Source organism: Calypte anna, chromosome 18, assembly GCF_003957555.1.
Source record: "Calypte anna isolate BGI_N300 chromosome 18, bCalAnn1_v1.p, whole genome shotgun sequence".
In the NCBI taxonomy this organism is placed as follows: Eukaryota; Metazoa; Chordata; class Aves; order Apodiformes; family Trochilidae; genus Calypte; species Calypte anna.
Window position 1 is genome coordinate 2,331,693 of NC_044263.1, and position 25,360 is coordinate 2,357,052.

Here is a 25,360-nt window from a genome sequence, read left to right on the forward strand (position 1 = left end):
TGTCCCCAAAGAAGGAGACTTCACAAGCTCCCTGGGCAGCCTGGGCCAGGGCTCCCTCAGAGTAAAAAAGTTTCCTTGTTTTTATATGGAACTCCCAATGCTCCAGTTCATATCCATTGCCTCTTGTCCTATATTTGGACAAGATCCTGGCACCATCCTCCTGGCTCTCTCCCTTTACATATTTATAAACATTAATGACATCACCCCTCAAACATCTACAATATCTGCATCTTAGTTAAAAGTTAGGGAGTGGGTTTTTGGGGTTTTTTCCACTAGGCAGAGCAAAAGCCAGCAGATCCAGCTCCTTTCCATTTGCAAGCCCAGCCCCTGTCCCAGTTGGTTCCTTCTCCTTCCCATCCTCACCCTCGCTGCTTCCAGGGATGCTGTGATGAGTGATGGAGGGGCAGGAGAGCTCCCCAGCCACCCCACTCAGCCTGGGGATGAAATCCAAGCCACTTCCCTTTAGAAGCACAGATCCAGTCAAGAGATGTTTGTTTGTTTTAAGCATGGCTTGGATTGGGCAGAGCTGCTGTGCCCTGCCTGAGCTGGGGGCACTGCACCAGTTTGCAAACACAACCTTTGCCATCCAGAGAAGAGTGAGAGTCCCATCCTCTCCTCTGCCTGCAGCAGCACTCCAGAACATTTCTGTTGCCTCTTGATGCACTGAGAAACATCACAGAGTTTGCCAGAGGAAAGATTTTTTTTTTCTCTGTGTGTGTGGTTTGTTGTCGGGCTCTATTTTTTTTTTTTTTTCCCTCTTTTTAATACTCTTGGCCAAGACACGAGAACTTCCTGAGTAACTTTGCAGAGAACTCCACAACAATATGCTCTGTTTGCTTTTTATAACATAAATAAATCTGAAGATCTGCCAAGGAGGAAGAGAGGGAGGAAGCCAGAGACAAGGGAGGTGATGGTGTAAGGAATGGCTTTTGGCAGAGAAAAAAACCTGAGTGAAAAAACGGGTGTGTGGACAAAGGAGCCCTGAGAGCTGCTGGGACAACCAGCAAGCCCAGCCCAGGGAGGCTCAGCATCTACAGGCACAGTGCAAAGGACAACACTGGGTTCCCTTCAAACCTTCCCCTTAAGGTAAGGCTAAAATATTCTTCTTAAATAAAACTTGGTATTTAAAAGGCATGAAAACATCCAGGAATGACCGAAACTCTTAATAAATAGTGAGAAGAGGTGTAGGTGGGACGCTGGGTGTCTTTCTAACAGGCTGAGTTAAGCTTGTGATTAAGCTTAGTGACTATTTAAAGGTGACAGAGTCTTTTTCCTGTTAATTTGATCTGAAAAATCACAGCAGCTGAATTCAGTCTGAAGCAGAGGTGAATTTCCAGGTTCAGCTCAGCTCAGGCATTTCAGAAATCAGCCCATGTGAGGCACAGGCTTCTCTCCCTCCCTGCAGCATAAGCTAAAAATCAAAACTAAAAACTCTCCTGTCTTTTCTACACACTTAAAAGTTCCCCCTGCAGCACTGAAGGAGCAATGAGAGCAGTTCTGAGATGTCCCCAAATGTCTGAACTCTGCAGGAGTGCAGAGGGGGGACAGGGGACACTTGGGACATCCCTAGCAGCTAAACCCCCACCTGGGTGTGAAGCTGAAATTCCAGCAGTGTGTCAGCTTGTGAGGATCACCCTATGGGACTGTTAAAATGAAGGAGAACCTGGGAAGCTGCTTTAGCTGGGACACAAATCCCACTCCAGTTGTGGAAACGCGTGTGGGTGATCCACGCTGTCCTACACCTTCCTTCTGCCAGGTGAAAAAGTGACCCAGCAATTGCAAGTTTCACTTCAGGGTCTCCTCAAAGAAGTCTGAGGATCATTAGCAGAGGGGAAATGGAGATTTTTGTACACCTGGATTCAGTGGGTTTATCTGCAAGAGAAAATCCTATCAGCAGAGTGATGGCAAACCAGCAGATTTCTGCCTCTGAGCCCGTGTCCCTGCCCCTCCTCTGCCCTGCCAGGACAGGGAGAACCATTTTTGCAGCTGCTTTTCCAGCATTTTGATGCCTCAGTCCAGCAGAACCATGCCTCTCCTGCTGGCTGGATAGAAATCTTGGGGAAAAGATAATTTCTGTCTTGTCTGTCAGCACCAGGAGGCATCATTCCCTGCAGGGAAGCAGACAGTGTAAATCCTCCCCCTGTCTCACAGGAAGCTTGGAAAGGATTAGATGTACAAATGCTCTGATTTTTCGACCTGAGACTGCACTTCAAGAAGATCAATATCTTGTCTGAAAGCAGATTTTAGCCACCTGTGTGACAGCAGAGCAGCTTGGCTCAGTGTAACCCCTTTGAATTTGGTTACTTCATCTTTTTGCTCGCTGGAGTTATTCATGATTATTTTATGATTATTTTTATATGGGGACCTCTCTCCTGTAATTGTTACCTTGACAGCTGGCTCCATGCCTACTTGAATTTTCCCCCACCAGCCTTAACCCAGGGAGGAATCCTTTGCTTTGCCTCGACACCTTTTCAGTGATGCTGCCATCTCCTTTGGAGTGTCACAACACCGAGTGCTCCGAGCTCTTTGCTCTCTCATTTCCCATGAATATCCCTGACAGTGACAGCTCTCCAAAAACACTTCCAAGAATTTGTTCTCTTGTAGCTCCGAGCTGCTTCCAATCTCTTCCTGCATGAGCTCAGCTCCTCTTGCTGCCAGGACTTGCTCAACACTTCTTGGTGCCGAGCCCACAGCCCGTCAGAATTACAAGCAAAAAACATTCCAGTGATTTTTTTTCATCAACCAGGTTTTGTTGTTGCTTCTCAAATATGAAGGCCATCCAAGCCAATCTGGTCCTGCAGCCTGACATTCCTTTTTTTAGTTCAGAAATAACTCCTCCCCATGCTGCAGCACAGAGCTGTGAAACTTGGGTTCTGATGGTTGTCCCCGTCCCACTGCTGGGCACTGGGATGGTGGTGAGGAGCAGAAGTCTTCCTGATCCCTCCTAGAAGCTGTGCTGCAGGTCTGAGCTGCTTTACCTCTCTCCCTGGCAGTAAAAAAAGGCAGAAAAATATTTGCACACAGGCAGGGGGCATGAAAATGAAAGCAGTGGCTGCTGCTCTGCCTCCTGTTGCATCTCCAAATGGTTTTGGAAATGTCATTTCTAGGTTCAGGGATGAGGACACTTCAGAGAAATAGGAGTGTGTTGCAGCAAACTAAAATCCTCTTGTGGAAAAATGTGCTTCTCAAGTGGAGGATGAAAATGCAGAGCTTTCAGGTAAGCTAAAAAGAAAATTAAAAAGAAAATAAAGTGAAAAGAGAAAAAAAAAAAAAAAAAGGGAGAAACTAACTTCTGAAGAGTGGCCAGTCCCTGCCTGCCCCTGTGCTTCAGGTTTGTTTTGTAAAGCTGAACATCAAAATACTTCTGAAAATCCTTGTCTGGGAACAAACAAAGGCTTTATGTTTTTTAACTGATAACATTTCTGTCTCTGATGTGATGCATGAGAGCTCAGGTGGGCTCTTTGAGCAGAGCAGTTTCCTGAGCTGAGATGCAGGATGCAGAAACCTCACTGGTGAGTTGACAGAAGACTCTTGTGTGACTGATTGCCTCTTATATTTTAATCCTACAGAGAATTAGCTTTTATACTATTCTGTGATTAAATTTGTCTGCTCTGCCCTTCCCAGGAGTGGATGCTGTCTCTGCTCTTCCTGCTGCTGATGTTCCTGGTGAGCATGTTCATGGTGAACATCCCCTACCCCGAGGTGCCTTACAGCCCCCTGGGGCACTTGGATGATCCTGCCTATGATGCCACTGGGGTCACCATTGCCTTTACACCCATCACTGGGACCACCAGGCAGATAATGAATAAAGTGGCCTTGAACTCTGTAATGAGAGGTATGATTTGCCTTGTAAAGGTTTAGCTTTGTCATAATTTAACCAGTTATGCATCGTGGCTGGGTGGTTCTCCAGGATCATCGGTTGGCAGAGAAAATTCACAGCAAGTCCTTCATTCTCAGTGTTTCTTCTCTAGTATTCATCTAGTATTTCACTTGCTGGTGAGGTCTCTGTGTGCTTCTGAGCTGTAAAGCTCTGCTTTTGTAGAATAATGCTATTAATGCACATTGGTTCAGTTGTTTGAGACTCACTTCATCCCAGCTCCTGAATTACGAAGAATTTCTAGGTGACACCCAAGAAAACTAAAAAAAGGAAGAGCTGCAACACTAAATAAACCCAGAATATACACCCCATGCCTGTGCACACAGTTCCAGACTTGCAGGAACTCATTGCAATGGGTGTTTTCATTTTCAGTGTATTTTTCTTACAAATTACAGGTATAAAACTAGAGGCACTGGACAACGAGAGAGCCCTGGAGCAAGCCTGGATTTCAGATAAGGAAATTATAGGGGTTGTTTTTAAAGACAATTCCTCCTATCACCTCAGGTTTCCATCTGGGAAAGTGGTTATTCCAAACGACAACTTTGGCTACATAGGTAACACAAAATGAGAATATGAGGGTGGGTGCTCACCTGGCATTGGTTGGCATCACTTTGGTGTGATTTATTGATGGTAAATGACTTGCTAAATTGTTCATTTATTAATTTTGGCTGTTGGCCACTGTCTATTTATTTAATTTCTCATCCGTGCATGTTTATCACTGATTTTGGAGTGAAAAAAAATTTCTTTTTCACTACTTTTCACTGCTTTTCCCTCCCATGCCTTTAACCTCTCATCCTTCCAGATAACTGCTACAATTTCTCATCCCGGTTCTGTGACAGCCCAAGGTACTGGTACAAAGGTTTCCTGTCCCTGCAGTCCAGCATCAATGCTGCCATTATAGAGGTAAATCCCATCTATGAACTGATGTAAGTTCCCCCTTTTTTTTTTTTTCTTTTAAACTTGGTATAGGAAAGACAAATTGTTCCGTGACAATAGGAAGGGATGGGCTTGTCAGGAAATTCTGCAGAGAAGCAGCTGTCTTAAAATACCATTATTGGCAGTGAGAACCTGAATGCAGTTGCAGCAGAAAACTGTGGCTTTCCATTTAATTTTGGCTTCTCTTCACAATGATTCACTCTCTCAAAGGCTGGGGACCAAGCCTAACACCACGGTTTGATTTAGGGTATTTCTCAGATTCCAAGGAAAAGGTGATCCTGGCAGGAGGCTGGGCTGGTGTGAATAGCTTCTGGAGGCAGAGTATCTACTTACTTTCCAAGTAGGCATGTCTGCCATTTCTTGTCCTCCTTTTCCAAATTGTTCCTTACAAAATTCCAGGGGCCATTCCACCTGGATGGGCACTTTCAGGTTGCTATTTTCCCCTGGGAGAAAAATGGGATCTTGTGGGGTGTGAGACACTTGAGGAGCCCTTCCCCTGGGGCTTTATTCCATTACTTATTGATGGATGCTCTCAATTGGCACTAAGAAGTAAATTATAGGGATGAGGAATCAGAAGGTTCCTTAGGTAAATGCATCTCACTGTAGAAAATAAAGTGAATACTGAGATGTTGGCCTTGAATTCCTTTAGGTGGTGGCAAATCATTCTGTTTGGGAAGAAATGAAATCAATTGCTGGTGTCCGGATGAAGTCCCGGAGTGTCATCTCCTCCATCACACTGGAGTACAGCTTTTTCATGATCACCATCGTGATGTGTTTCTCTCCATTCATGTATTTCTTGTCCATGAATATTGTAAAAGAAAGGAAGAAGCTCAAAGTGTTGATGAAGAGGATGGGGCTGCAGGATGTTGCGTTTTGGTGAGCTCTTTTTCGGATGAAGCCTCTGCATGCAAATAATCAGTATCCTCCTGGACACCTGAGTTAGTGAGTTAAGTCATAGAATCACGGAATGGTTTGTGTTGGAAGAGATCTCAAAGATCACCCCGTCCCATGGGCAGGGACACCTCCCACAGCCCAGGTTCCTCTAAGCCCCATCCAACCTTCAGCACTGCCAGGGATGGGGCAGCCACAGCTTCTGGGGGCAACCAGGGGCTCAGCACCCTCATGCTGAAGAATTTCTTCTTAATGAGTTCCTAAGTTTTCTCCAGTACTCTAAAGACAAACCAGAGGGTTGAGTATGGCAGCAGTATGTTTCTCCTTGGCTATTTCTGTCTAAGTTGTGCTCTGTTCTGCAAAGAACGTGAGTGAGTTGACCCTGGGAAATTATATTTTTTTTTAATATTTTAATTCACAACCATTCTCCCATGCATCTGAAGTTGCACCAACAGTTCTTAATTAAGTTCTTAATGACACCTTTCCCTCTTCAGGCTCTCCTGGAGTCTTCTGTATGCTGTTTATGTGCTGGTCCTCTCCTGCTTGCTGACAGCCCTGGCAGTGCAGGACCCCTTCTACCTCAGCAGCTTCCCTGCCGTCTCACTCCTGTTTTTCCTCTATGGCCTGGCATGTGTAAGTCAGGTTTTAAAGCCAACTTTTTTCCCCATGTGATTTATGACTGTGCTGGTGAGCTTAAATATGACCCAGAGCCTTCTGCCCAGTGCTTGTGACCTTTCTACGATGGCACCAACTGAGGGGATTCTCCACCAGTCACTTGCATTACATCCTAAAGGGCTGACAGGCAGCAGGTTGGCTGCAAAAGTCCTGATTTAAGTCTCAGAGCAATCTGTTAAGGACATTAATGTATTTATTACATGGTCCCAGCTCACCAGAAATCTCTCTGCCTGGCCAAAGGAGATGGAGATGTTCAAGAGATTTATTCCCTCCAGGGACTGAAGGAAAGTTCTGTTCTTACAGGTCCACCTGGTTTTCCTGCTCTGCTCCCTCTTCAGGACCTCCAAACTTGCAGGCTCCATGGGGTTCCTCATCACCTTTCTCTTTGGATGCCTGAGCCTTGCTGTGCTGATAGAAAATCTTCCTGAACCTCTGCAGCTGTTTTTTGGGGTCTTCTGTCCTTTTGCATTCAATGCTGGGATTGCAAAGGTATGGGGCATCTCCTCTGCAGCTGGACCTGGGCCCTCTCAGGGGGGGGGAACAGAGTAGATTTTGTGTCAGGTTGTGACAATCAAAGACCCCTCTGTACATCACTGGCAGAGGAAGGCAGAAGAAATCATAGTTTTCAACTTGAAATAATGGATTTTCCACACCTATGAAATCTCCAGGCACTTTTCTCTCATATCCATGCCTCGTTTTGAAACATCCACGTGAACTGAGCTGCTTTGGGCAGCAAAGAAGGGCTCCAATCCCCCTGTCCCAACCCCCCATTTAAAAAGCTGATGAATTCAAAGCAAACCACCCCCCTCTTTGTCCCAAATCATCTGCTGCTCTGCACGTCTGTCCTGTCCAGATGGACCCGAGGAAGCCCCAGCACACAACAGACCCATTATCCACCAGGGCAGCCAGGAGGTGACTTGGGGCCACCAGCTCTTGGCCACCCAGTCATTCCCCTCCTCCTGCAGCAGCTGTTCCAGGTCACAGAAAGAAAGCAAAAGACAATCTGAGTTTTCTGCTGCAGCCCATCCCCACTTTGGACAATTCTGGGCAGTTTCTTGCTTTTCCCTCCATCCTGTCTCCATAACTCTGAGTGATGCTTTGTAGCTCCAGTTATTTAATATCTGATTCCCTGCTACATAAAACAAAAGGCAACTGTCTGGGAGAGGAGATTTCTGCACCAGCAGAGAAAGAAACTGAGTTTATTGCTGATTTCCCATATGGTTAAATCAATCACTATGTAAAATGTGTCTTCTGTCACGTCAAGGGTGCCAATGTCATGCTTCTGGAATGATTGTCTATAAATCTCTGATTTTTTTCTGATTTCTGGAAAATTCTGAACGAAAACATAAGCTAGTAAATTGATTTCCCTTCCTCCCTCAAAAGGAAGAGAAATTGTTCAGCACTTCAGATGAATTATGGGCTAACAAAATCAATGGCATCCATGGTGTGGTGGCATGTGCCTACTTTTCCAGCCTGAAAAGATTTTCTTATTTGTCCTTTATTTCAGATTTTTCACTTAGAAAAATATGGAATAGGTTTCTGTTTTTCTAACCTTCTGGAGGAATCCTACTTCTTGTTTTCAACTTACATGATGCTGGTCTTTGACTCAGTCTTGTACCTGCTCTTAGCACTGTACTTCGACAAAGTTCTGCCAGGTAGGGATGATTTATTCTCATGATCATCCTTTCTCCTTTCATACTTTTGATTAATACAGACTGAGTGCAATAGCTCCTGAAGGAAATGAAGGGCTGCTGCATTCTCCAAGTCAATGAAAATAGGGTTTTGACTAAAAAAAAATTTATTAGAGCTCTGTGTGGCTTTTCTGCTCTGAGCAGCAATGGGTAATTCCCAAAGCAAAGACAACAAAGTACTTACTACTATATTTTCCTCCCTAATCATGCTGCTGTTGAACTCCTTGTGAGAAAATCATGGTATAGTGTGTGGGTTCATATTTTAATTAAGTAAGTAAAATATTGAATTGATCAGATATAACCCTGAAGACTTCCCTCTTCTCTCATCCACCCCAACTCCAAAGCTCTGGCCAAAGTGCCAATTTTGAGGCCCCTCCAGTACTTATTAGAAGCTCCTAAATGTTTACTCCAGGATGAAATCCTGCTTGTGACTTTTGTTAATGACAGGACATCTTATTTTCTCTTTCCTGCCAGGCAAATATGGCATCCCAGATCCCCCTTTCTTCTGCCTGAAGCCTTCGTTCTGGGTGCAGAGCAGGAGAAGCCTCACCAGGGAGATGCCAATAACTGCAACAAATCCTGAGGAATTCTTGGGTGATGACACAGAGCCAGTGCCCCCCGAATTCCTGGGGAAAGAGGCCATCAGGTTAAGAGAGAAGGAATTGCTATTCACCCTTTTTGAGCTGGGTAGCTTGGCTTCAAAACTCCCCCAGACCGTGGCTTCTGCCACCAGCTTTGTTTTGACCCATCTGGGCAGTTTCTATGTTTGCAAAACAGGCAAAGATTAAAGATTAGGTACAGATGAGATAAAGAAAAGGATTCAGGCTGGCTGACCATGGCTTTGAAGCCTGGGCAACGGTGTTCATGCCTGTGTATGGAGCATGCCCCAAATCCCTGAACCTCAGGGTTGCCTCCCTCTGGCTTTCCATGCCACTTCTGTCATGGTTTTCAGACCCATAAGGATGAAAAATGGCACCAAGGAAATTTATTTACAGCTATCCTGAAATAATATCCTCCTTGCCTTCCTTTTAGACTCCACAATGTCAAAAAAACCTACAAAAAGAAAGACAAGAAGACAGAAGCCTTAAGAGGTAGGCAAGCCGCAATACTGATTCCTGTTACAGGTGAGGAAAAACAGTTGTGCAAAGACTGCAGTTGTAGAAGTGAAACAACACTTCCATTGCTTGAAAATTCATGTGAAATATTAATTTATGCAAGAGATCACCCTTTTGTTTAGCTGTTCCTGACTTTCTATTCCTAATGAAAGAAATGAAAGTTTTATTCTATCGTTGTACTTCTCCCTTTTCTACTAACCACAAGGCAGATTCTTATGTCTTTAATTCAAGGCTGGCAGAACTTTACCCCACTTTAGCACAGTAAATAGTAATAATAATATTAATTATTACTACTCATCCCTCCTACCTCTTCACTTGTCTTGCCTTCAACAACGAAGGGAGGCAATTCAAACCTCCCTTCTTTCCCAGTCTGAGGGTTTTTTCATTCTAGGTTTGTCTTTAAACATTTATGAGGGTCAGATCACTGCCTTACTTGGTCACAGTGGGGCTGGGAAGACAACCCTGTTAAACGTGCTGGCTGGGCTCACTTTGCCTTCTGCAGGTAGGATGGCAGATGGTGGGTTAGGGGGGGATGGATCCCCAAGCTGCAAAACCCACTTTGTGCCACCTCATGGTGTTTATTCCTCTAAACAGGCTCTGCAACCATCTACAACTGCAAGCTCTCTGAAAGGGGAGACAGGGAAGGGATTAGGGAGCTGGTTGGCATTTGCCCACAGTTCAACATGCAGTTTGAAGCCCTAACAGTGAAAGAAAATCTGAAAACTTTTGCTGAAATCAAAGGCATCCAGTCCAAAGAGGTGGAGAGAGAGGTGAGCATGGGTTCCCCTTCCCTTGCCTCACTTTGCTGGAGGCAAATCCAATGCTTCAGGAGAGGTTTCTTTCACTTTGGAGACCTCCAAGGGTCCACCTGGCTGTGTCTTCTGAACATTGAAATTCTGGGGTTGGAGAAACCACTCTGCTCCCACCCCAAGGAGATGAAGGGATGTAGCAGGGTTGGTTGGTTTGGGAAGGAGATGGACCCTGGTACATGCTGTCAGCTCCTGCACAGCTAACAAAGGCTGGAAGGATGATTGGTGTTGAGAATGGACGTCCTTGTGCTGTTCTAGGTGCAAAACATTTTGGAAATGCTGGAGATCAGTGACATCCAAGACACTCAAGCTGAGAAGCTGAGTGGTGGGCAGAAACGCAAGTTGTCCCTTGGGATTGCATTGCTTGGAAACCCCCAGGTAAAGCAGCAGGGATGGCCCTGCAATGCAGGGAATATTCAGGTCCAACATCACTAAAGCCTTATGGATTTACTTGGCTCCTGATTTCAGACCCCTTTAAAGTCCTCATAACTCTTAAAATGTAACAATTTGGATTTCGGGGGAATTCCAAACCCCTAAGATGTGTGATTGTTCCAGCAAAAAATAATGTCTGATCCTCTCTTTTCTGCAGGTTTTGCTCCTGGATGAGCCCACAGCTGGGCTGGATCCTCTTTCCAGACATCAGGTGTGGAGCCTCCTCAAGGAGCAGAGAGCTGGCCGGGTGATTGTGTTCAGCACCCAGCTGATGGATGAGGCTGATGTCCTGGCAGGTCAGCACAGCCCCAGCATCCCTGATAACCTGGAGCAGAAATTCCACATGGGCTTCAGACCCTAAAAAAACCTGTTTTGAACTGCTGCTGCTCTGCACTATAAATTAATTTGTTTTTTTCTTCCTTCAGACCGCAAGGCTTTCATCTCACACGGGAGGCTGAAGTGTGTTGGATCTTCCCTGTTCCTGAAGAAAAAATGGGGGATTGGCTATCATCTCAGGTATCTAGTTCAGAAATCAGTATCTGGGGACATACAGATACCAGGAACCTGTGTGGGGGAACTGCACACAGCTGTCATCAAAACAAGAAAACGACCTGACTGAATATTCAGTTAACTGAACTGAAGCAGAGTTTTACTCTGAAGGAATGAGTGAAGTGTGCTGAGCTTTTCATTTTTTCCATCCTAGAAAATACAGTGGTGGTTGTTTGGTTGTGTTGTTGCATTTGCTTGGGTTTTTATTTTTGAAACTCAGCATCTGTTTGGGTTTTTTTTCTGAACTGCACAGGATCCATGTCAGTGAGTCTTGTGACCTGGAGAAGGTGACAGCTCTGGTGAGAGGGCACATCCCCAATGTCAGGTTCTCAGGACACAGTCAGTATGAGCTGAGATATAAACTGCCATTAGAAAACACAAATAAATTCCCAGGTAATGTATATGGAAAGAATTGAGAATAGACCATAGAGAAAAAAAACAGTCACAAAAGTGGGGAGTTTTCTACAGGACTTTTTAGACCTCTTGCATTTTGCTTCCCCCCCAAACTCATTTGCAGCATCCATGTGCTTAAGACCAAAATGTACAGCAAATGTTTTTCTACTCTTTGTAGTGAAATCCCTGAACTGGGTTATGGGTGGTACTGAGAGTTAGTTTTTCTTTCTGTTGAAAGAGAAGGTAGAGGGAAACCCCTGTCCAAGGGGCACTGCAGTGGGAGCAGGCAGAGCCTCACTCCCTGTGTCCATCACTGGTGGTCTGGGGGTCCCTCAGAGGATGCTCAGGCTGAAATTTTTGGTGCTAAACAAAAAAACATCTTCAATAATTTGGCAGTTCTGCAACCCCCCAGCCCCTCTGAAACCTGGCAGCTTGTTGCTTTATCATTTTCCCTGTGGCTGGAGATGCTCCAGTCAGGTTGACTCTGCTGAACCCAAGTCTGGGCAGGAGATATGTGCTTATGCTGGGAAGCCTGAAGGCACCTGGGTTATCTCTGTCCTGCAGGTCTGTTCAGTGGCCTCGACAGCTGCTCTGACCAGGGGATTATCAACTATGGAGTTAGCATGACAACCCTGGAGGATGTCTTCCTGAGACTGGAAGAAGCAGCCAGCTTGGATCAGGAAGGTACAAGCCATGGCTGCTTTGCAATAACCCCCGGGGCTGCCTCCAAGAGCAGGTTAGGAGGTGGCTCTTCATTTTTCACCTCTGCAGATGAGCACATCCTTGGGGAGGAGAGGGCAGATGCAGGACCATGGAGCCCTGAGGAGATGGAGCTGGGGTCCCTGCTTCTCTCAGACAAGGGGACAGTGGCAGGGGGCAGCTTGGCTCTCTGGAGGCAGCAGGTCTCTGCCATGGCATGGGTCCACTTCTTAAAGCTGAAGAGTTCAGTGAAAAACCTGAGGTCAATGTAAGTACCAAAGAGTTCCTCTGGGAGTGGGCACAGTCCCGGCCCCAGGGGGAGAGATTTCCCACCCCTGTTTTGTTGAGGATTCAGATTTATTGATATCAGGTCCTGGCTATGAGTGATCCTGGTATTAGGTTGCACTCAGAGAAGGGGAAAACTTCTGCCTTTCCAGTGCCAGTAATGTAAAAATCTCCATTTTGTGCATTTTCAAATCTATACTGAGTGACTTATGCAATGGATGAAGTTTTTTTTAAAAAAAAAACAAAACAAAAAAACAAACAAACAAAAAATAATCACCATGGCTACAGAGGGAGGAGGCAAAAGTACTACTTTCAGGCTTCACCTTTCTTTTTTTTTTTAAATGTGTCTGATGTTGCCAGCATCTAAACTCATTTGGCCCCATCACTCTGGCATGCTGGTGAGGCATAAGAATCAGCAGGGAGATGCTGATTTATGAGCAACTGAGAAAACTTAAAAAGCATTTCATGGCCTTAAAAAGTTGAGAAGTCCAGATCTGAAGCCCTCTCCCTGCTAGATTTGGAGGCCCAAGGTTTGAGACTTCTGAAAATAAAATTGCCAAACCTTTTCAACAGAAACCCCCCCAGAGGAACCCGTCCATCGCCTCCCAGCACACAGACCCATCCTGCTGCACACACCTGTGTTCAGGCTGGTTCTTCATCTCTTTCTCAATGCAGTTTGCTGCTCTACGTGGTTTTTCTGCTTCCTCTGGTTTTGCAACTGGCCCTGGTTGCTGCCTGGCAGAGTGTGAGTGCCTGGGAGCTCTCCTCAGCTCGGTATTTCTCTCCCCTGGGGAAGAGAGCTGGCTCGGGGACAACCAACCTCCTGGTCCACAACAACACAGGTGAGGAGGAAAAGCCTGTCCTCCCCCTTTCCTATGATTCTGGAGCTTCTTGCTGCTGCAAAATAAAAAAAAAAGAAGTGGAAAGAGGAAGATGGAGGGGAAGCAAGGGATGATGGAGTGAGAGAGAAGAGCAGGAGATTGGTTTGAATGGTTTTGGGTTCAGCAGCAGGTGGGATCCTGATGCAATGGTGTGAGAAGGGATGTTGCAGTATTAGGATCAGAAAGGACCCAGTTCTTTCTCTTTCCCTGTTCCCAAATCCTGAGCTCTGCCCAAACCATTTCTGCATTCATTGGGATCCTCAAACCAGGCTCCATACTGGTAAGGGCTCCCTAATGCTGAGTCAAATTAAGGGTCTGCTTGCAGAGTTCTCCCTTTAACATCCCTGTGAGTGGATGCTATTTTATGGTGTTTTGCCAGACTGTAATACTGTTGGCTTCATCAGATCCTCAGCAAGGAAAATACATCTTGTAGCAACTCAGCAAAAGTAGGAAAAAACCCCAACAATACAAACTTTGGTCATTGAGACTGAAATCCATTAATTTGACAGAAATTAACGTGCAGTCACCCCCCAGTTCTGTGCTGTCTGACACACACAGCTATTAAACGTCCTCTGCTTTTGTTTGGTGCTCATGGAATGAAGACAAAAAAGGGAAAAAAACCAACCAACAAACCATCAAAGACTCTTTTGTTGTTCAGCATCAGGATTCCTCTGCTTCTGCCTTTCACACCAGGCACAGACATTGGAGACTTCATCCACACCCTGGAGAGCCAAGACCTGAGAGTGGAAATAACAAGTGAGGAAAATATCACAGAGGAGCTAAAACACAACGGGGCTCTAAAAGTGTCTCTCAAGGGCCAGGTGAGGAGTTTTTGGTCAACAATTAAATAATGAAGTAAAATGCCTCCACCAGCTTCACCTAAGGGATTTTTGTAGCATAGATACAGAGACCTCCAGTACCCAGTAATTCAGTTTTTACCAAAGTGGAGGCAAAATGAATTTTTTCACCCTGGGTTCTCCTGGCAAACTCTTTTATTATTATTATTATTATTATTATTATTAATTTTTAACTGCTGTGAGAAGCCAGGAGTTCTCACCTTGCTCTTACCCTTTGAAGAGCTACAGGTTTACCATGTTATGCCACCTGGAGGCCATCAACTGCTTCCCAGTCCTTGTCAATGTCATCAGCAACTCTCTGCTGAGAACCCTCAATTCCACCCTGCACATTCGGACCTGGAGCCATCCCTTTTTCTCTGTAAGTTTCAGACCCTGGCAGCCAGGAAGTGTAAGGAAAAAAAAAACCATAAATCTGCTTAATATCTGCTTTTTTTCTACTGTTTTCAGATCAATGACCCACGGTTCTGGGATTATTTTGTTTCTTTTTACCTCATTTATATGCTGCTGTTATTCCCTGGGTTTCCTCCTCACTTTGCAATGGGCTACATGCAGGATTACAAGGTAAATTCCTTGAAATGGAGCAGTTTGGGCTGGGATTACAACTGCATTGCCACGAGGGCTTTGAAAGATGATGGGCAGCTTGGGGGTGTTTTATTTCTTTTTATTTCTCTGTATTACCCTGAGCAGCTTTGCAGCCAGCACAAAATGGTGAAAAACAATAAGGGGTGGAATTTGCCCCCAATATAAGGATGCTAACAGCTTCTTGTCATTTTTTTTTGATTTCCTGAAGCCATCCCATGGGTATAGTTGGCCAACCAGGCCCTGACAATAACCTTGCCCTTTGTATTGTGTCCCCCAAGGCAGGAGCTGGTGCCCAGCTGAGGATCTCAGGGCTCTTGCCCTCAGCCTACTGGTGTGGCCAGGCTTTGGTGGACATCCCTCTCTGCTGGATCCTTCTCTTCTCCATGTTTGGCCTTCAGTTCACAATGAGCAACAAGTTTTCTGGGAGCATCATCAACCTCTCCTTGCTGGTACATCCCATCCTGGTGACCTCTGGTTCCCTGGGGAGGGACGGGGGTTGGGTTTGGAGCCCATGTAGCTGAGGTGGTTCTGGCAAACCTCTGGGTCTCTGGGTGCTTGCTGACCTCCTTTTTTCACCTCTTATCAGTAGGATTTCCCCAGCTGGAAGTAAAAGGCAATGAATCTTGCCTGAGCAGAATCCCTGATACTTAGAAGTCAAATTGTGGTAATTTATGGATGTCCTGATCTGAATGAAAGGTCTTTTGCAGTGAACCACCTTGCTATAATCAGGTTTTGGGGTGTATAAATCACTCAGTTTTCTCCACAAAAAGCCCTTTTTCCCCCCTTGTAGATCATGGGTATCCTTGGCTATGGAATTTCTATTGTTCTCTTCATCTACTTGATCTCCTTCGTCTCTCGGAAAGGATGGAACTGTAATTTTTGGTCTTTTATCCTGATAGTGGTAAGTGTATGGCTAGGTAATGTGCTGTGGGGTTTGCAGAAATGTATTTGGAGATTTTAAGGTCAAAACATCAAGTCTAGATGCAGAACATAGATGTTCTTCCTGTTTTATGGAAGTCGATTCTATTTTAAATTTCTGTCGTCAACTTCTGCTCCCACCATCCTGCTGTGGCACAGGAAAATGCTTGGATCTGGTGCAGGAATGGAGGAAAAATGTTATTTATTGCTCTATTCCACAGCTCACAAACAAGGGATGTAAAGTGTGGAGACATGAACCTAACTTGGGAAGGGATAGGTTGCTTGGAAGGAACTGGGATGGGAAAAAACCAGGATAGATCCCACTCTTCCTTCTGCTGCCCAAAGCATCCCTGTGTCTGGGAGGAATTTTTTCCCCTTCTCACCCAACCAAGAGTCAGAACCATTGGGCAGAAATGGCTGAAGACCTCAAGACCCTTTCTCACCTTTAGATTACTTGTCCAGTCTTAGAAATTCAGTAGGGAATAGAAAAGGTAGAACTCCAGAGTTTTTTAGACCACTGAGCCCCATAACCCTTCCCTTCTTATTCTCTTCTCAGGTGTGCTTGGTTTCCTATATCATTGGCAAAATCATGGAGATCTTAACTGATACTACAGCCCCTCTCTATGTTATGTCTCTCTTGATTCCTGTGTACCCACTGCTGGGTGTAACCATCATATACCAACAGGTAAACTGAGGCACGGGGTGAGGCGAGGAGCCCCACCATAAACCACAACCTTGTCAGCAAAGGCTGGGGGTAACCCCAGGCTGCACTCTGGGAAGGCTCAGCAGGTTTCAGTTTTGGGGAGGACTTCCCAAATGGCCAGAGTGAGCTGTAGGATGATGGTAGCACATCAATTACACCCCAAGATCTAATTAATTTTTCCAGCTGTTCACGGGTGGCTCGGGGGCTACGTCTGGTGCAGCTGAGCTGTGGCTGTGGCTGAGATGAGCACTTCTCATTCTTTCCATGCAGAGTCAAGAAACTTGGCTTGAGCAATCCCAGGAGAGAATCTGAAGTTATTCAAATCTGACTTTGCATGAAAACTGAGTGAGCACTGGGAACACCCACAAGGTGCTTTGCTCCCTGTCAGCTGAGGGTCAGATGCAAAGCCAGATAAAAAGTTAATAAAACCTTCCAGCTAAGTGCAAGGTTGTTCATGAGCTACAGATAACTCAGGAGTAAAGTCCAAATACAAGAGACTCTTCTGACCTGTCCCACTCCCCTCCTGGGACCCCCAAAAAGAGGACATCACCCCCAAAAGGAGGCTCAGATACAGGCAGGGACATTTTCTATATAGGACTGGGATGCTCATAGCCAAACACCTCTCTTTGATCATCTGTATGGTGAATATTTGGGGCAAATCAGAAGGGTTTGGACATTTTCAAAGTATTTGTTGTTTGTTTTAAGCCTTCCAAAACTAGGAAGTATTTTACTAAAAATGACAGGTCTTCATTGTGGTGTGTTTCTTTTTGTTTTGCTTTTATTCTGCAGTTTTTTATAGAAGACCTCGACATGTTTGGTGAGACTTCTGGGAAAAATGTCCTATTACCTGTCTTTGCAGTAAGAAAACATTTAAGACATTACTTTTATTTAGGAAATTTTAAAAGTGTCTCCTAAACCCTCACTCCTTAGTTAGGAGGAAAGCTGCAGGAGCCCTGAGCTCATTTCATGCAGGAGGAGGAACTGGATGGGTCTGGATTCCATCCCTCAAAATAACCTCAGAAATAACCTCAGTCCTTTGAAAGAGGGGATGGAAAATTAAATCAAGCCAGATCACTTTTATAATTTATAATCAATTTTTTATAATCAATTTTATAATTTATTTTATAATTTATTTTTATAATAAATATTTTATAATTTATTTTTTTTTCTCCCTACTATTGGTATTTTCTGCAGCACTGGTAACTGAAAGCAGAGTTCCAGCCTTCAGGATTACCCTGTCCTTAGATATGAACGGGCTTTATTTGTACACTAAAGGCTGGAAAGCAAGGCTGTTAATGTGGTTTTTTTTTTTTTCCAGCCTTACCTCCACTCTGTGGGTTTCGTTTTTCTCCTCCGATACTTGGAGATCAAATGTGGAAGAGCAGTTCTGAGAAAGGACCCAATATTTAGGTTTGTATGAACACCCCCCTACACCTCCACTCCTCCCACACTGCTCTTCCTTCAAGGCAGCATTTTGGTCACTTGTGTCCCGATTAGAAATCCTCTTTTTCTTGATATTGGTGATTTTTAATAACTGAAATAGCCCCTTAAATGCTGCAGTGGAAACAGCTCTCTTAGTACCTTCACACTGCTGTCTGTGCTGTGTGGATGTCCCAGCTTGGTGCTTTGTACAACACAGAAATAATAATAATAATAATAATAATAATAATAATAATAATAATAATAATAATAATAATAGTTGATATTGTTATATTATATATGGATATATTTGTGGTTATATCTAATATAAAATAATAATAGTAATAATAGTAATAATAATAATAAGGTTAATATTGTTATATTGTATATGGATACATTTGTTATTGTATCTAATATAAAATAATAATAATAATAATAATAAAGTTAATATTGTTATATTGTATATGGATATATTTGTGATTATATCTAATATAAAATAATAATAATAGTAATAACAATAATAAAGTTAATATTGTTATATTGTATATGGATACATTTCTGATTGTATCTAATATAAAATAATAATAATAATAATGAAGTTAATATTGTTATATTGTATATGGATACATTTGTAGTTATATCTAATATAAAATATTATTAATAATAGTAATAATAATAATGAAGTTAATGTTGTTATATTGTATATGGATACCTTTGTGGTTATATCTAATATAAAATAATAATACTAATGAAGTTAATATTGTTATATTATATATGGATACATTTGTAGTTATATCTAATATCAAATAATAATAATAATAAGGTTAATAGTGTTATATTGTATATGGATACATTTGTGGTTATATCTAATATAAAATAACAATAATAGTAATAATAGTAATAATAGTAATAAAGTTAATATTGTTATATTGTATATGGATACATTTGTGATTGTATCTAATATAAAATAATAATAATAATAGTAACAATAACAATAATTACTATTACTATTAACATTATTTAAAAAAAAAAACCCCAAGGACCATTGATCACTGAACTCTTGGTCTATCCAAAACGCCACGGTGGGGAGCAAAAACCAAAATCCTAAGACAAGTCTGGTGGGTTTGTAGGATTACCCCAAGGAGAGAAAGCAGCCCCCAGCATCCTGAGCAGCTGGAAGAAGAAGATGAAGATGTTAAAGCTGAAAGAGCAGCAGTGAGAAAAGCCATGGCAGCTTCAAACCAGGAGGAGGAGGAGGTACAAGTGGCTGCTGACTCCTACAATAAAGTGTCCTCTTGCCCCTCATCTTCTCAGTGAGCTGCAAAACAAATTCAAAGCCTTCAAAAAGATTTTCTGCCTTTTTTTTTTTTTTTTTTTAATAGGAAAATGTTGCTGGAGGTTTAATGCTATGCAATGTAACAGACTAAAGTTTCTCCCTCTTTGCTTCAGAAATCAGTCATTATTGTCAGCAATCTCTGCAAGGAATACAAAATAAAACAAGCTGGCTCCGTTTTCAAGAAGAAGAAGAAGAAAACGGCCACCAAAAATCTTTCCTTCTGTGTTAAAAAAGGTGAGAAGTGGAACTGTTCTCCCAGACCTGTTTGGGAGCCCTGATCAAGGCCAGTGAATTAATTCCCTGCAGATTCTCAGTGAGCTGAGCAAGGACATCAAGGTCAAACCTGTCTGGTTAAGGTTCCACCTGGGGTTGATGTTTTAATGAGAACATGAGGTGGCTGCATCCTCTCCTTGTTAGCTGAGATAAGGGAGGGTCCCTCTGTCCAGGGTCCATCTCAGGACCCTCTAAGAGCCCTCAGCTTGAGACCTTTCTGGCCCCTCAGAGCACAGATTTAGACTGTTCCATGTGACACTTGATATTAATCCCTTTTGTATTTTTTTTTTTCCTTTTGTGATGAATCTGTCGAAGGGGCAGTATTGCTCAGAAGTGATGTGTGTTGTTTCTAGGAGAAGTATTAGGACTTCTGGGGCCCAACGGAGCTGGGAAAAGCACAGCTATCAAAATGATGACTGGAGAGACCCCACTGACTGCTGGGCAGGTAGGGAGCATCCAGAAGAAAAGGGGCAGATCCATCAGAAAAGGGCAAATGCAAACCTTGCACCTAATATGCTCTTTCAAAGCATTGGTGGTGATCAAGGATTTAACTGAATTCATTGGCCTATAAAATTAAATAATGGTAGAACTGTGTCAGCTGGAAAAGACCTTTAAGGTCACCAAATCCAACTGTTAAACCCAGACACAGCCAAATCCACCACTAAAACATGGCCCCAAGCCCCACATCTCTGTCTTCCCAATCCTTCCAAGGATGGGGACTCCACCACTGCCCTGGGCAGCCTGTGCCAGGGCCTGACAACCCTTTTGGTGAAGAAATCATTCCTAATATCCAATCTAAATTCCCTCTGCCACAACTTAAGGCCTTTTCCTCTTGTCCTTTTGTTTGTTGCGTGGCAAGAGACCAACACCCTCCTTGCTACAACCTCTGCTCAGGGAGCTGTAGAAAGTGAGAAGGTCTCCCTTGAGCCTCCAGACTCAACAACCCCACTTCCCTCAGCCCCTTCTTTTAAAAACTTGTGCTCCAGCCCCTTCCCCACCTTTGTTACCCTTCTTTTTTATTGTGCTGATGGAAAACACTCTGAGCTGCCTCTCCCTCATCTGGCACCTACCCTCAGTGGCCACATTTATATTTAAAAACCACTCCAACGAGGGTCCCAAAAATCCTTCTTTGGGTTTCCTCACCTCAGTCCCACTGTGAAAGCCCAAACTCTTCCTCTGAACCATCCCCTTGTACCTGGGCAAGGTGAGAGCAAACCAAGCACCGTGGTCCTGCAGGTGCTGCTGAAGAGCAGAGATGGAGCAGCCTCTGCCCTCCAGGACCATGGAGCTGCCTCCCTGGGGTACTGCCCTCAGGAGGACCCTCTCTGGCCAGACCTCACCCTGCACCAGCACCTGAAGGTCTATGCAGCTGTGAAAGGGGTGTGCAAGGAGGCCACAGCAGCTGCTGTCAACAGGTATGGAGGGATGGAGGTATGGAGGGATGAATGGATGGATGGAGGAAGGGAGGGATGGAGGGAGGGAGGGATGGAGAGATGAATGGAGGGATGGAGGGAGAGATGGATGGATGGAGGAATGGATGGATGGAGGGATGAATGGAGGGATGGAGGGAGGGAGAGATGGAGGGATGGAGGGAGGGAGGAATGGATGGAGGGATGGATGGATGGATGGATGGATGGATGGATGAATGGATGGAGGGATGGATGGATGAATGGATGGAGAGATGGAGGGATGGATGGATGGATGGGTGGATGGAGGGAGGGATGGAGGGAGGGAGGGGTGGATGGAGGGAGGGAGGGATGGAGAGATGAATGGAGGGATGGAGGGAGAGATGGATGGATGGAGGAATGGAGGGAGGGATGGATGGAGGGAGGGAGGGGTGGATGGAGGGAGGGATGGATGGAGGGAGGAATGGATGGAGGGAGGGATGGATGGATGAATGGATGGAGGGATGGATGGATGGATGGATGGATGGATGAATGGATGGAGAGATGGAGGGATGGATGGATGGGTGGATGGATGGATGGATGGAACATGCTGCCAGGGCTTGCTCAGTGTTTTATCCACAACCCTGAGGGCATGGGGAGGGGAGTGAAAAGTCAAAATCCCCTGTGAGCAACCTTGAAAGAACCTCAGGAAATGGAGCTGCAAAAGTGATTCTGTGATTAAGTTGGGTGGGTTCAGAAAATCTCCAGTTTTGCCCAAGTGCATTTAGTGGTGATAAATTCACCACTAATGTGCTTTTAAGTGTGTTATCTTTAGGAAGCTCTTCTAAAATCTCTGATGTTATAGTCTGGTATCACAAGAAAGGGTGTTTAAATCCTGCCTGCTCAGCTGATACTGGAGAGGTGGAATGAATTTATAATGTTGTTGACACTAAGAATGGGTTTAGAAAAGAGCTTGTGGCTTTTTTGGTACACTTCAAATATTCACTTACATTTTAATAACACAATAAATGTTTCATGAAAACAAGGAAGAATCAAGAGCAAGGGGATGAAAGTTCATTTCTGATCATTTTTGGGATTCTTGATGAGAATATTGAGTTGGGATTAACTAAAGGCTCTTTGGGGGGGTTGGATTTTTTTTTTTTTTTTCTTATTCTCTTTCCCCACAGAATAGTGAATGCTCTGCAGCTTCAAGACTATTTGAAGAAAAAGACCAGAAAATTGCCAGCTGGGATAAGCAGAAAGGTGGGGTTTGTTTCACCTGTCATGATCACTGTGCTGCTCATGGCACAAATCAAAACCCCCATCCCTGAGCAGAGGGACCCAGGAGAGCATCCTGGGGGGGGGAGGTGTTGGAATTCAGTTTTTCCCAGATTATATCCCCTATAAATTCCCATGATAGAAGCAATGCTGTCTGCAGCTTTTCATAGACATTGTGCCAGGGTTTGCAGAAGGTTTGACTCCATCTCCTTTCCCTGTTGTAGCTCTGCTTTGCCATGGCCATGCTGGGCAACCCTGATGTCCTGCTCCTGGACGAGCCCTCAACTGGCATGGACCCCAAAGGGCAGCGTTTCATCTGGTGAGTAGGACCTCAGGCACGGTGTAAAGGGCTTGGAAACCAAGAGTAGTTGCCTAAGGTTAGGTACAGGCTGTTTTATCCCATCTGTTGTTTCTGCTGCTCGTCACCTGCCGATGGTTTTATCAGAAAATCTGTTTTTCCACTTCTCTCAAGCTAAAGGGTGAGCAAGAAAGGGGAAAAAAGAAATTTTTTTTAACTTCATCCCACTTTGTGTGGGATTTGGTAGAATTTACAAAGCGACCTGAGTCATAAGGAATGTTTTTTGTCATTATTTCACAGCAGGACCATGAGCACATTGAGCTGGAGCTGTTGGATGCCGGGGTTTTACGCATCGTTTAGGGAAAAGACATTTGGAGGGATGAAGGATTAAGCAAAAATTGTCTGATACTCCTAGATGTGTTAGCTTTTTTCCTCCTTTCCTCTGTTCCTCAGGAAGCTGATTCGTGCTGCCCTGAAGTCCAAGGAGACAGGAGCCATCCTGAGCACCCACTCCATGGAGGAGGCAGAGGCCGTGTGTGACCGTGTGGCCATCATGGTCTCTGGGCACCTACGGTGAGGAGCAACAAAACCAACACTGGTTGGAGCTGGGAAAACGTCCCCACATCCCCAGGGAATTCTTCTCCAGCTCCACTTACTTGAGATTTACAGAGTGCTCCCCATGATTCCACCAGCAGTACAACTTGGGGAGGAGGTGGTGGGGTGACTGGGGTTTCACACTGATGAGTTTTTGAACTCCCTGCCCTGCAGGTGCATTGGCTCCATTCAGTACCTGAAGAACAAATTTGGGAAGGGCTACCTGCTGGAAATTAAGGTCAAGGATCCCGAGCACACTGATCATCTCCATGCTGAGATTTTGAGGATTTTCCCAGGTGCAGCCCGCCAGGAGAGGTAACTATGAAATATGGGACAAACTGTGGTTTCAGTGCCATTTTAGCCCTAAAAACGTGCCCAGTGTGATGGCCAAATGCTGGAGAGGGATGGACAGCTCAGAGTCCCTGGGTGGGGTCTGATTTGATGGTGTCACCACACCCAAACCTGCTGGGATCCCTGCAGTAAAGCATCCACACATCCAGCTCCTTGCATGACAGAAAGTTCTGGGCTCAGGACCTAAATACAGAGCAAAAAAAATCACCTTTTCTTCTTTTTTTTCAAGGTTCCCTTCTTTGCTTGTCTACAAGGTCCCAATGAATGATGCACTGCCCCTGTTTCAGTCTTTCTCCAAGCTAGAGGAAGGTAGGAGCAAAACAAGATGAGTCTTTGAAAAGCTGGAGCAGAGGCTGCTAATTTTGGGCTCTCTTCCCATTTCTCCACAGCCAAACAGAGCTTCAACCTTGAGGAATACAGCTTCTCTCTGAACACTTTGGCTCAGGCAAGTTTTTTCAAGGCTGCCAAGGGGTGAGCAGCAACAAAAACTGCAGCAGGACCTGGGCCAGTGGGGTGGCAGAAGGATGCTCAAAAACCCCATCTTGGGAGTGATGAGCTTGGGGTCCTCTCTGGGGAAAATGGTGAAGAATGCTTTGGTTTTCTTCACTGCTGGGATTTAGAGGAGTGGGAAGAAGCCTTGGCAAGGGGTTGCTGCCTGATTCCATTCACTGGAGACAGGCACAGCCAAGGGATGGATGTCCTTGGTTGATGTTCAGTCTCTCTGGTTGCTCCTGGAGCAGCAGGTTGTTGCTGGTTGTACAAGGCTGGTGGCAAAGATGAGGAATGCTGATGCCAGACCATTGGTGGGTAAAATTCACTCTATGGATACACCTGGTGCCTCTCAGTAGGTTGGACCTGACAACACAGGAGTCTCAGCCATCACATAGCTGGTCCCCACACAAAGATGTTTCCTGTACCTCTCCTAGGGCTGGCAGAGCTCCTGCAAAGGAGCATCCAGAAGTCAGAGGAATAATCAGAGTTTTATCTTGCCTGTCCCAGGTGTTTTTGGAACTTGCCCGAGAGCAGGAAAAGGAGAATTTTGATCTGACTTTGGGTGGGACTTATGAATGGAAACAGCTTCAGCAGGAGGACTGGTAGAGACCTCAAGCTGCCTGTTCACACACGACTCAATATGAACCAACCCAATGTGATCCTGCACCTCTTTACTGCCCTTGTCAGCCCACCACAAGGAGGATGAAGAGGTAAGCATGGGCTGAGGGCTCCTCTTTGAAGCAGAAGACATTTCACCTGGACTCTGCAGGTGTCTACACCCAGGCTGCTGGATGAGATGGTGCTGGAGAAGCAGAGCAGCAGCAGGATGAGGAGGTTTGCAGAAAAGGAGGGTGAGAATCCCACCCTTAGGGCCCAAGGCTCTGCTTTGCTCAGTGGATCTGGGTGCACATGGGAATCTGGACACGCTGCCCACCTCCTGGGCTCCTCTCCCTTCCCCAGTGGGTGTTTAAAAACATCTTGCTGAAAATTGCACTCTATTTTTATACCCAATAAATGTCTCTATGGAAACAGCTGCTACGCCCTCAGATGTCATCATTGCTCTGGACCATCAGGAGAAGCTCAAAGTCCTGGGGTGGAGGTGGCTGCAGAGGACTCGGGGCTGCTGGCCAGGGTTTGGTTGATTGAAGTCCCTCATATTTACCATGTCCAGCAGCCTGGCTTGGTGAGTGTGCTCAGCACTGCCCTCCCTCCATGCTGGGGTGAGTGGTTTTCACTCCTTCCTCTGGAAAACAACCTCTGCTCCTCCTGGAGAAGGCTCCAGGAGGACCTGAGAACAGCTTTTCAGTGCCTGTTAGAAAAACGAGGAGAAAACTTCCAGCAGAGCCTTTTGCAATAGGATGAGGGGTGGTGGGTTTAGACTTAAAGGAAGAGAGAATTAGGCTGAGTCTAAGGGAGGCATTTTTGACCATCAGGGTGGTGAAGCACTGGGAGAGGTTGCCCAGGGAGGTGGCAGGACCCTCATCCCTGGAAAGATTCCAGGTCAGGGCTCTGAGCCACCTGATGGAGGGGCAGATTTCCCTCCTGGCTGCAGGGAGTTGGACTAGATGGCCTTTCAAGGCCATTTCCAACCCAAATTATTCTATGAGTCCCTGATTTTCCTCCTGACAACTGGGCCACATG

General features: G+C 45.0%; 1 protein-coding gene across 2 annotated transcripts; it reads left to right on the forward strand.

Moving 5' to 3' along the window:
- The first annotated feature begins 604 nt into the window (after positions 1–604).
- Positions 605–24,745, forward strand: LOC103529250 (ATP-binding cassette sub-family A member 10). Of its 2 annotated transcripts, none has more exons than XM_008494672.2 (39): positions 605–1,086; positions 3,108–3,217; positions 3,625–3,835; positions 4,273–4,431; positions 4,680–4,780; positions 5,463–5,689; positions 6,199–6,337; positions 6,683–6,868; positions 7,887–8,034; positions 8,545–8,716; positions 9,103–9,161; positions 9,577–9,687; positions 9,780–9,955; positions 10,253–10,372; positions 10,584–10,722; positions 10,852–10,942; positions 11,229–11,368; positions 11,933–12,052; positions 12,140–12,335; positions 13,028–13,194; positions 13,927–14,054; positions 14,311–14,448; positions 14,538–14,651; positions 14,951–15,121; positions 15,463–15,573; positions 16,147–16,275; positions 17,083–17,151; positions 17,612–17,703; positions 18,843–18,969; positions 19,162–19,282; positions 19,675–19,766; positions 20,558–20,736; positions 21,894–21,969; positions 22,209–22,303; positions 22,736–22,855; positions 23,051–23,191; positions 23,457–23,536; positions 23,617–23,672; positions 24,227–24,745. In XM_008494672.2, exons 2-39 carry the CDS (start codon positions 3,116–3,118, stop codon positions 24,323–24,325), a joined length of 4,902 nt encoding a protein of 1,633 aa, XP_008492894.2. In that variant the 5' UTR covers positions 605–1,086; positions 3,108–3,115; the 3' UTR covers positions 24,326–24,745. The 2 variants fall into 2 exon arrangements, with proteins under 2 accessions (XP_008492894.2, XP_030317720.1); XM_030461860.1 differs by having other exon boundaries at positions 18,843–18,966.
- Positions 24,746–25,360: the final 615 nt, after the last annotated feature.

Bases quoted from the DNA above. Each gene is read 5' to 3' on its own strand.
- LOC103529250 (XM_008494672.2), top strand. From the start codon at position 3,116: ATGAGGACACTTCAGAGAAATAGGAGTGTGTTGCAGCAAACTAAAATC. The intron at 3,218-3,624 runs GTAAGCTAAAAA...TGCCCTTCCCAG, and splicing joins TGAAAATGCAGAGCTTTCAG to GAGTGGATGCTGTCTCTGCT. The intron at 6,338-6,682 runs GTAAGTCAGGTT...CTGTTCTTACAG, and splicing joins TCCTCTATGGCCTGGCATGT to GTCCACCTGGTTTTCCTGCT.